Source organism: Tubulanus polymorphus, chromosome 12, assembly GCF_964204645.1.
Source record: "Tubulanus polymorphus chromosome 12, tnTubPoly1.2, whole genome shotgun sequence".
NCBI lineage: Eukaryota > Metazoa > Nemertea > Palaeonemertea > Tubulaniformes > Tubulanidae > Tubulanus > Tubulanus polymorphus.
The window spans coordinates 5,089,359-5,101,765 of NC_134036.1; the positions used below are offsets into that span (position 1 = coordinate 5,089,359).

At 40.3% G+C, this 12,407-nt stretch overlaps 1 protein-coding gene across 1 annotated transcript in view; it reads right to left on the bottom strand.

Moving 5' to 3' along the window:
* The window catches only part of LOC141914208 (uncharacterized), a 65,114-nt gene extending 60,008 nt beyond the window's left edge, over positions 1-5,106 (bottom strand). Inside the window, exons 1-2 of the mRNA XM_074805474.1 lie at positions 5,083-5,106; positions 4,712-4,997 (exon numbers count right to left, since the gene is read on the bottom strand). Of these exons, the coding sequence (XP_074661575.1) occupies positions 4,712-4,997; positions 5,083-5,106 (310 nt within the window). The remainder of the gene's footprint in view (positions 1-4,711; positions 4,998-5,082) is intronic.
* Between the last annotated feature and the right edge of the window lie 7,301 nt (positions 5,107-12,407).

Genomic DNA, 12,407 nt, shown 5'->3' on the forward strand with positions numbered 1-12,407 from the left:
TCAAGATTGTTGGTGACGTTTTAAGATTTCTAAAGAACATCTATTGTTTATTTTGCCACCGGTGAGGGCGCTGAAGGAAAAACAAGATTACCTTATCAGTGCCTAGCGGATTTTTTAGGTTTGGAGTGGAGAGACGAGGGAAGAAGAAAGAGAGAGGGAAAGAAGAGGCCGGCGGGAAGAGCTGATAAAAGAGATCAAAATGAACAGAAATAAACTCCGACAAAATTCCGATTTGAAAACTGGCTTTGTTTCCTTTTGTTTTCGTTGTCTAAGTAAGAGAATCGGTCGAGCGCGCACGAAATTTCTGCGGAGAAATATCGTTTCGCGAACGTTTCATCTTTTTCTAAAACTTTCATTTTTAACGTTTGAAATTGTCTTCAAAAGAAAAATGTTCGTATTCGTACGGAACGTCTTTTGGCGATATTCGCGAGATTTCACAAGTATACTCCGGTTCTTTTCGAGGGAAGGAGACAAAAGCGAAAGGGTTCTCGTCGCGATACGAAAAGAAATATCTAAGAAAAGACGTCACGTCCGCCGCCGCCCGCTCTAAAACGAGCGCTGCCACCGCGCGCACCTGTCGAGTTTCCCACGAGCTGACGGAGCGCGCTCGTGACGGTTTCACTTCCGCCGAAATTAAGCCGATTTAGCGCCTCTAATTCTAGTACGCGGCGGAATCGCGAATGGAATCGGCGTCGAATACCTAATGCAGCGACGATTGTACCGGATGATAGGCTTTTATTAGATAATATACCCTGACTGGTGAAATTCTATCCCCAGTTGGTGTCAAATACTGAGTAAGATTTTATGAAATACAGTAGACTCTGTCTCTTACCGCGGTAAAGTCGAGACTGGTAAAATTCGGAAAGTTTTTGGATTAATCTAAATCTTGTTCCCAGAGACACAATAATCAATATGCTAAAACCATATGGTAAACTGCGCCTTTTAGTATGGCGAAAGTTAAAATGCGTAAAGTTAGAATCGTGTAAAGTCAAAAACAATCGATACATTTACAAATCGAACCATTCGTCGAGAGAATTGTGTTTATGAATTATTTTTTTCCGAACGGCATTTCACGCTACGGGAAATTCGTGAAAAACAAAACCGATATAAAACATGTCGAATTAATTTCGCGTCGTACAACGTCTACTACTCACAGCGACTCTCGTCGATTGAGTTGAACGGTGGCACGCGAGCTTGAGAGAAACAGAGACGGTGCATATACACTGTTTAATACGGGAGGTGCGGATGAATTATGAATCCGTCTTGGCGGCAATGAAAATAAATGAGCCGACAGAAAATTCGAACGAAACGAACGTCGTTTCGTCGTTACCGTAAGGGACGCGCGAACAGCCGCGGCCGAGAATGAGAGAAGAGAGAGAGAGAGTCGGAGAGAGAGAGAGAAAGGAAATCGTTCTAATGACGCCCCGAGGACGTGACGTGAACGACAAAAAAAAGAACGAATCGGTAAGACGACTAGGACGACGACTGCGCACGCATACACACACTCACATACGGAGCGAACCGCAGCAAAAAAAACGACAGCTCTAGTGCGGAATATACGACGCTGTTTAACAGATGAACGAACAGAGACCATTGATCGTCCCGAAAACGCGAACAACGCAACCGTATAGGAACTAATGAGGCTAAATATACGTAGGAATTAGCGTTTTTTTTTTCTAGCGTGGTGGTTTTTTTCCGTTGTTCCCCAAATGCGGTGTCGTCATCGCCGTGCTTATATCGGCTATGCCGGCCGCTATCCAGGACCCGGTTTCGCGAGTCCGAGTTGAGATTTGACTCGGAGTTCACTCGTTGAAAATGAACTGACTTTAACTCAGAGTTAACACAACTCGTCAGTAGTAGGACGAAGGGGCGAATGGGGAAATAGCACATTTGGGTTTTTGCATGTCTGAATTCTTCTTTGAATTCAGACCGCTAAAATGAAGTAAATATGTATGCTATTTATTCTTATTTGGTACCATTTATTAAATCTTGATAATTTCTATCAACATGACAAATATTTCTTATTTTGGACAAGAATACATGTTACTGTGGAACCGGATTTAGATGGTTATATAAAATAACTATTTTTTTCCGACTTAAACAAGATCCTATTTATAACGTATTGCTAATAATCTACTTTTAGCAAACCTTTTACATCTAATGTATTATTTTCTTATCTAATGATAAAGGCACAATTGTATTTAGAAGAAAAACAATTTAGTTGCTTTCGGAAAAGCCTTCATCCATATTTTCATGGAAATAATTTATCTTTCATTTACATTTTTCATAATCAGGAATGAGGCGCTACGCCTTTTCCTTATGCGTGATTTTAATCACCATATTCGTACAGAATCCGAGAATTGTGGATTGAATTTTATTGAATCTTAGAAGAAATCTCCGACTACGTCATACCCGAATGCGCACGGTAGCGAACCTGGTGGATCCTCGCTTGCCACAAGCGGAATCCTGGATTGCCGCAGTCGACGATCAGAGTACTCGGTATAATGACCCTCTAATCGGCTGGTCTTCGAGGCGTCTTCTCAAAGGACTTTAAGTTCTTTGACACCCGAAAATTTTCAGGGTTTGTCTTTCTCGAAATAATCAATGTTAAATATCATATATCGAGTGCCCTGAACGAAACCCTGCCCACATCGGTTACGAGCCTAGAGCGACTTGAAAACGGATATCGTTTATGTACCGAATATTCGTTATAAATCGAGGCGCGTAATTGGATAAGCGATACGAATAATGCTAAACACCGGTTTCGGGGAATTGTTCAAATTGACAGGCAATATGGCGGCGTAAACAATCATGAAAGTCACGAGCAACCCGACTATATATACACGCAGCGTTCAAAAGGCCACCAATGCTTGTGTGAAATGCGTTTTAAAGCTGAATATGAAAATCAGCCATTCGTTGGCGTCCGTAGAGCGAGTAAGACAAAAGCCGCACGATTATAGTATCACGAAATGAAATGACGGTTTCATTACCTTCAACGCCGCTACCGGATAAGGCGGTTTTTTTTCTTGAAATCACTCGGATAATTTTGCAAAATTCGTCATATTAAGTAAAATATTTTCGGAAAGTAAGATTTTTTCTTTTCACCTATCTTTTGAATACTAAGAGTTCGTAACAATTTTCGCCCATTTTCATTTTTTCTTCGGCAGCCGTTCCGCAGTTTCATGCGGAAAATCCTCAAAATATTCAAAACAATTCGATTTTACTTTTTCCAGCTCCCTTCCGTTGTAAAACGCCTATCATATACGAAGAAATAATGTTTTCATTTTAATATTTCCCTTCACCGTCCCACTTTTTCCTGAAAAAATCCGTGCATCGAGTAATTAAAAAAAAGGCCTAACATCGGAGTGAATTCGCCTGATGAGTGGTTCCATTATCGCCGCTCGGCGCCGTATCGTTAAATGGATTCTTCGAAAATGTCCGATATCTAAAACAGCGTTTCATCGTGCGCTCTCCTCGTCGTCACCAATCAATTAAAATCTCATGTTTAATTGAGAAAAAAAAAACGCCGGTTGAAATCGAGAATTCAGAAAATTTACCGCACCCGGTTCACTATAGCGGTTAAAACATAAGCCGTTAAATTCACTAAGAATGAACTGATTTTTTAAAAATCATTTTTATAAGATTCGAACTTTTCCAAGGACTATTACGAATCTGCGTTCGATATACATAACATTGCGCTGAATGAATCGTAAATATCATAGGTTTTCGATATTCTCCGAAAGGTGTTTCCTAAAACTTTCGACTTCAGCATCGCTAAATATTATTTCAACGGATTATCAATAGTTACGCCATCCGAACAGATTTCTAAATATGCGCGCTACGTATTGTTTTCAAACGTCATTACGGTACTCTTATTTCACGCCAAATAATGTTTGTTCATCTCGAAATAAAGAAAGATTTCCACGAAGGAATTACCGGTATATCGATAATGACAAGTGCGCGAGTATTAATATCTGTATATCATTGCGTTTTCATCGAATATCGTAAAAAAAAAACTTTTTCTAAAAGTCCCCCAAAAAACTGAAAAAACGGAAATACAATCGCATGAATGTACGAATAAAATGCCTCGGTAGGAGAATCGAATTCGACGGATATACCGCTCGAGCGACGAGTTTTGTTCGAGGTCTTCGAAATAACGGAGTTCCCGGGAATCAAAAAGTTACGCCATTTTTACGCAGGATGATTTCATGATGGTCGAAACGCAAAAAAAAAACGGTTCGGAAACACGATTCAAACTTAACAATGATTTGCGTATTAGTTCATTACCAGCGATCCCGTAAAAAGTTACGTAAGATTGTTCCGAGAGTGACGAATCAAAGAAGGGCTGTTACGTCGTGTATCGGTTATGCCTACGTGTTCTTACAAGTTACGAAACCCAAAAAGGTTTAGAGTTACATATACAATGATACAATGAATATATATATCGAGATGACTGACGATTTAATTACCTCGGAAATGTTACGAGAATTACTCTTGCCAGAGCTGTACGCACAAAAGTTTCATGCGAAATCATTTCACAAGTAACGAAATAAATACGGTTTAAGTAAATCGGTTTCGAACCCCGAAAAAAAAGTTACACGTGAAATCATCGCAATCATCTCATACAAGTAACAATTACGAAAACGATTTTTGGATTGATTATAGATTATAAAGGATTATAAAGAAATTTAAGAAGACTGTTCAAACTTACCCGCCGCTAAAAGTATGAAGATCTTCACGAATTGGTTCATATTTCTGTCGCGTCGATTTATCGTGTCGAATGCCTTGACAAAAACCTGTTCGGGCCGGGAACGAAACTTCTCGGTGTGGCTCTGATTTAGTTTATAGTGGATACGATCTTGATTCTTTGCGTATTCCTGTTCGTTAGTTTTGTGCGATTCGTCGGGCGTCGAGTTCGGCGCGAAGTTTCGACGACGGTCTGATGGCGGTGCTAGCGAGCGATCGAGTGCGATGGATGATACTGCTGCCTTCGGAGACTTTTACCGATTACAGGTGTGCGACGCGAGCGCGCGCTGTAAACCGTAAGAGCGCGTAGCGCGACGCTCGCGCTTGCCGAGATACTGGACGATCGTAATCGGCCGTCATCTGATTTTTCCGTGCACGCGATCCGCGCCTATCTCTGGACTATCCGTGATCGAAGGTTGCGTTAAGAACGGTAGCAACTTGAACAGCCAAACAAAATATCGCGTAATAAACGCCAATATCGTAATCGGCGATGCGTTGCATTTTGATGAGCCGTGCCGAGCTTTTTTGAGAGGCAGTTTATTTTCAAAAAAGGCATGAAAAGGGGCAAGTTCCTATTGAAAAAGAACAGACCTTGAATATGAAGTGCCCGGGTACCTGGTTAAATCGGTTGAAAATTAGATTGCTTTTCATTTTCCAGACATGAAAATTGTATTCAACTTTCTACAATTCTCGACCAAAATTTTTTACGCTGACTTTTCGAAGGGCGTTTCGAAATTCGCTGGAAATTCTAGGGGTATCGTTCGCTACCCCGAACCCCCTCGGCACGGGTCTGCGATATTTTCAAGTTGAAATGCGGTCGGCTATTTCGAGTTGAAACGTCCCTAATGAGCCCGGTTCAAAAAAGCGATGATTCATAATCATTTGCTATTCGCTGAATAAACTTCAATCATGAACGAATCTTCTTAATTCGAACTCAAAAAGAAACCTCGAATATTAGTAACACTATTTCGTGTGATTATTCAGTTGAATATCGCAATTAGCTCATAGTTCGGCCTAAAATCTTAGTTTTACCATGAGCGTGGCCAATATTATGGTTATACAAAATTTGTTAATGATAAAGATAATAATCATAGTATATAGTAATATAGTGATAATTCCATTTGTATATAGCGCAGATATTCTAAACAGTGTATATTTCAAACGCGCCCCAAATCGGTATTTCTACCCCTATCTAGCCTATAACTCCGAGCAACTACTGGGCGCTGGGTATCAGCTGCGTGGCATTGAACCAAAGCTGAGCATAAAATTTTTGATTTTCAGGAGATTTACTGCAAAAAAGGAACGGACCCGAGTAAACTATATGTATACCTATATACCCTGTCGAAGAATTGAATAGATCACAACTCGAAATGGGGCAATGCGGGTAGTATTCGGTCAAAATCGGGTCGGATTAAAGCCAGCATGACCCGAACTGCTCGGAAACATTTCAATTTCGATATGATTTCCTCGATACTACGAATATGAAACGGGGATTTCGATCAATTCAGCTCAATTTTTACCTCTTTGATTTTCCGAATCATTTCGCGTTAATCCATGTTAACCCATCCTGCAACACTGCACGTCCGAGCTGGGCGTCGTGTTTCACATTATGTACTGCCATAGAGTCCATGGTCTAACTTATCGCGCAGCTTCGACCGCGGCTTTTGAATTGTGCCTTACGAGATTCCTTCGCAAAATCCGACCTACAAAAATAAATCCGCGTACATTGAATAAACTTCGATATACGTATTGAAGTTAAACTATTCGGGCGACGGTGCGCATTCTGCGCGCGCCCGCGGTTTCTATATTACGAATTTTGAGCGCGACCACAATAGAGGAACTGACCCCGACGCGACGATGAAAAGGTGTTTACTACGGCGCATCTGAGGCTATACCGTCTTGGAAAGCAAAATGTTATTAAGCCACTCGATATCGGTGCGCAAGGTGTCGGACGGACTGGCACGTGCACAGTTGTTCCGAGTTTTAAAAATTGGAAAATATCAAACATTACGAAGACCTAAAAATTGTTTCGGTTTTTGAATAAGTCTTAATTAGCCTTGTCTGATTTTGGCAAGGCGTATCGAGTTCGAGGATTGGAGTTAAACTGTTCTATGCCACAAGCAGGCATTTGGCATCACAAGACACACATGTAAGACATCTTCTTTTTTTTCTAAATTTCTTATCTTCGTGATTCCGGTGGTACCGGTTAAGACTTCGTTCGAAAGTGGTCCCAAAAATCTTAGGACTGGTCTTGAGTTGTTAGATTAGATTTAAAGAAGAGCAAAATTGAATCAGTCTCAAACATGTGAGCCCTATTGGACCCTGAACGGGTATGTAGACCCGTGGTAAATTTAGATTTTTTCAGTAGGGGTGGAGAGGGGTCGAAATATTAGGCCCATTCAGAGACTCGTATGAAATAACAAGCTAGAACCACTTAGCTTCACTATTGGCCCGCCTTTGAGTGGGTGTCTAAACCTGTAGAAAATTTGGAGTCTAAACCCGTAGAAAATTTGGATTTTTTTTTCTACCAAGGGTGTGAAGGCCGAGGGTGTATTAGGCCATTCATATACACATATATTTGGGTAGGCCTATATTATGCTAGAATACATTCGCCCACTTATTGCTAAGTGATCTCAAGTATTAAATAACCCTGAAAATCATCGTTTGTGACACTTATTAGGTTGTGAAAATTTTAAGGTCAACCCCTCATCGATGAGGATTGGTCCTGAATCGAGTGACCCCCTTCTGGAAGCCCCTTCGCTGCCGACCCTATAGATAGGCTATAGGCAACGTTGTTTTCTGTCAGAAAATATCAGGGGTCAAGGCACACCCTCCTCGATGAACCTTTACTCAGCGATAAGACCCGAAAAGCCCTAGAACGGTACCCTAGTATATACGTACATACGCCCTTACGCTTAACGTATATACAGCTTCTCAAATAGTCATTACCCTAGTTTGTGCCCTAAAATTCTTCGTCGGGTTGTGATCGGGTACCCTCTAAACCCATATCATCTAAACCAATACCTCCCCTAGGGATAGTAGTAAGCGACCCCATACCCTAAAAGTAATCCCCCCTATATGAAATGGACCCTATTCCCTTTGTTTGCTGTAAAGAGATATGCATTAAAGCTTATATGTAAGGCACATTTTTGTATGTAAAACAATATAATACCTACTCGAATTAGCCTACGTCGATGCGTACATCCTCCAATCGCCGAGTGTAGAAAATGTTTTTATTTCCATCCACAGCCCGCTGTACCGTCGTGTCATCGGAGGAATGATATTATTAGAAACGACCGTGATATGACGATGACGCCTCGATGTCTCTGAGGTATGCGACCTTCGGTGTCTCGCAAGATCGATCGATCGATATTTCATACGCATCGCGTTGACACAGATCAGCAGCACGTGTAGTGTGTATTGACCTCCTCGATCTCGTACTCGTTTCGGATATAGCGCTAGGCCCACGTCTCGTCGGGGTTGCACCTTGTCAGTGATAAAGGCAAGTATTTCCGCGTTCTTCTACATCGCGTTGACACAGATCAGCTGCACGTGTAGTACATCAACCCTCTCGATCTCTTACCCGGACATAGCTAGACCCACGTCTCTCGTATGGGTTTAGGCCTTGTCAGTGATTAAGACCACTATTTTTGCGCGCTACGGACGAGGATTTATATACTCAATTAAGGATGTGCGGCCGTCAAGCTTTTTAAGGATTTATGGATTACAGAAGCAAAGTAATCGTTTTCACAACGCTCTCAATTTCGAGGTAAGTTTGAGAAAACAAATCGTGTAGACTTTTTCCAGCCGGGTTTTCTCGGTCTAAGCGGTGAACTTATACTCTAGAAACATCCAGTTTATAATTAAGAATTTAGCGATAGTTTGTTTAACGCCGAAGGCGAGATGCGATTTCCGCTCCCATCTATCTGAGTCACTCTGGCCTGGGGTTGGGTAATCTTGGGTGATAATTGTATATACTTCTGAAGTATATACAGTCTGTGGTAGTACTCTAGGTCGCAAAATGGGGCTTGTCATTTTAGCTAGTTCTTGGACCATACCCGCCAGAGTTATATGTCCAAAAGCTTAGATAGAATGGATGAAAATATCAGGCGTATTTGTATATCCAATTACGGATATTTCATTTCAATAATTAGGCTTTAGTTTTACCCTTTAGTCTAGAGGGTGATGTGAGTTAAGAGTTGATATCAATTACGTTTATAAATGTATAGGTGAATAACTAATTCATGATTTATTTTTCAAGTCATCGGTGTCTATATTTATGAATGTGTTAGGAAATTGTTTTGTTCAACTATCCGCGCTCGCTATAAATCGTAATCCACACGGCAGAAATTATGAATAGAAAATAGTGAGACTTTTAACCGACTGGACCAGCTTTCTACTAATCGTTTAATATTCACGTTTATTTGGAAATTGATGAATGCGTTTGAGCGGATTATTTAGTTGAATTGAAAAAAAACGGGAATCGAACCCGCTACGACTCGACAATCTCGCGACAGCGTGTGACAGCACAAGGTTCGAGTCCCACGATTTGCAGACTTTTTTATTTTCATTTCTATATCAAATTTATCACTCCATCTGTCACTCTTTTAGGTACTGAAAAACAAAATAGTCCTGTGAAAAGAAAAATTGATCTGGATATGGGGTTGATAAAAATTTTTTGTTGCAATTAACCGGTTTCGAACCGACATCTTGGCCTCAATAAGGTCGAGTCCCGCATTTCCTAGGCATTTTTGGAATTCGCGAATATCATTAACTAGTGAATTCTAGGAGCTGATAAGGGAAGATGTCAACAAAATGTTGATGCGCTTAAGATTTTCACGGGTAAAATTTTCATCTTGCGTTTATAGGAATTACGGGAATCGAACCTACTGAGACGACGCGTCAGTCTTGTAGTTTAGCTTAAACCGGGCAGGGTTCGAATCCCGCAAAAGTAACCTCGATTGTACCGAGAAGCAATTATATTCCACATCATGAGTTTAAACCATTATCAAACTCACGGAACACGTTAACTATTTTTCTATTAAAACGATCTCGTCCTTCGAAGCGATTTGTAAATAAATCAAGTATCAATCAATTAATCTTAGTACCGGAGCTTATTGACCCGACTGTGCATGAACGGCTAAAACTTGGCACCAATCGTTTTTAGAATGAAGTTTCAGAAATACGAAGTTGCCATTTCTATGGTTACCTACTAATTCATAGCCCTTCGCTTGTACGGTTTCCAAAATGTATAATATTGCGAATGCCGCTCTGCTCTGGAAAAGATGCTTTCAGTCCGTTGTTTGCACGCGATCAGTTACGGAGTAAAACTTTGCAATGGGTCGCGACAAAATAGCAAAAGTAAATTCCACAATCGAGCTTTTCGGTTTGTGATTGCGGGATTTACATTATTACTCGACTCGTATTTTCGTGCTGATTTTAATAATCAAGGTTAAAAAAACTCCAGCCAGTAACATTTACCCTTTATATTTTTAGATTCATCCCGATAAAAGGCCATATTTTGCCACTTCTTATCATGTCCCAACGTCTTTCCATATATCTAATACTTTTTTTTGGAAAAGTTATCGAATTTTGTATAGGCCTATACCATATTTGTATATGCTTCTCCGTGTTCGGTGCAGTTTTCGTATCTGAAATCGAATGCGTGAACAGTTCCGTGTTCGGTGCAGTTTTCCTATCTGATATCGATGCGTGAACAGTTTTCGGAGCCATATAAATAATAAAGCAGCGAAGAGAACTATTCAGGACGCAGTTAGTTATTGTGCGTGTGTATATTTTTAGCACTGGTCGCCACCGGACAATTCGACAGACCACCGCGAGTTCGTTTTCAAAACACCCGGAACAAACTGATGGAGTCGACGTTGAAAGGGGGTAAGTGAAAATAGTTTATATTATCTAAAAAGAATTTTCGGTATTTTTTTTCCGGTAAGGCGCGCGGCAGGTTGAGATTATTGCATGTAGGTTTGCGTTAATCAGCTCAAACGTACATGTGTAGCTGCAGTGATCAGCTCATTTTCTGTGATGTGGATGTTTGTCCTAGTTAAAATGCAAAGCTTACAAATTTGTCCTAGTCGCTCTTTTCGCGTCCTATAATTTCAAGTTCCGCCACCCAGCCATGTATCCGTATGAAAAAAAATGTTTTACAAATCGACAGTGCTTTTATAACGTTGAATCGTGAAAAGTAAGACTGATCTTTAATGCTGTGAAATGAAAAAAATATAATAGTCGATATTGAAATGGGGTTTTCTGGTAAATGTCAGAAAACATTTAACCTGATAATCAATAGAAATAGACGTCACAATCAAGTCAAATATTATCAAAGAATTATAGTTTAGCGCTTTAAATTTTGGTTTTCCACAATTTTTTCGTTTTATTTGTTGTCAGCCACTCCGACCGAATTTTGAAGTTTGAGATCTAATACATCTTCACCCGTCAAGGGATTCGAACCCTCTACGCTAAAGCTGTTCCCCGAACCCCTTGACCTCACGAGTCGTTGGAGTCGTTACTAGCCGACCAGAATCCGGTCGTACCAATCACAGCGCTTGTAACAAACCGACAGTAGACTTCTGTTGGTTTTCCCGTTAAATGGACCAATCAGCGAACGTTTTACCGAACAAGGAAGTATTTCGCAAATCGATATATGACGTCATGCGCGACAGCGCCAGTAATGAAATCACGCTTCGTTAGGCCAGGGGGCTGGTGGAAGCGAGTTCGGGAGTGATACCGGAGCCCTGGCAAGCGAGGATGGATCTAATATTACTTCACATCACAAAATGATCTTCTCCGTGCGAAGATAAATTCGAGGTGTATGTGTGTAAACATTAAATGGGCCCATGCGCCCTTGATATTTCTCTATTATAAATCAATTCCGTTTTTATCGTAATTTTTTAATCATTTCTGTTAATACATACTATCACCAATTTGCCCCACACGAGATATTGCCGTTGATCAGCCAATTTAAAACCATTACCGGCATTTGTAAATGTAAAAAACATATTCATATATGATAAGGGTAGGTTAGAATTTAGGGCACCGCAGCTGAAGAGAAAAATTGGAATTGTTTGGAAGTATATGAAATAAAACCATTTTCAACGAAAACCATGCAATTAATTAAGGTACCGATACTACAATTCCAAAGGTTGTCACTTTGTAAATGTAAATGGTTAAGTTTGTCAGTTATATTAGTTTGATGATGATTCTAGTGGATTTACGAATGCATACATGTTTAAATTTTAATGATGTTTTATCGATGATGTGATTTAGTCAATCGGGAAGCAGTCATTGTAGCTATCCTGCGGCATTGATCTTAAACTTTTTTTAGTTTGTCAGACAGCCAGACATCTATCATGTAAATGCAATACGAGTAATTTATCTATGTCACAAGGAAATAGTAAGAGGCATTGATTGTTGGAAATGGTAAATTGATGATGTTTTCCAATCGCACCAGTACGTTTTAGAATGACTTTTTCAGTACTTTTTCCTATCCTGATATCAACGCAGAGATCTTATACTATTTGATCGAACATTTGCACCATTCCTAGCTCACGTCTGACCAGGTGCGCGCGTTAATACTCTCACCACAGTTTGATAAGTTCTCATAACGATCGGGATAAATATCGATTAATACTAATGTTATTACT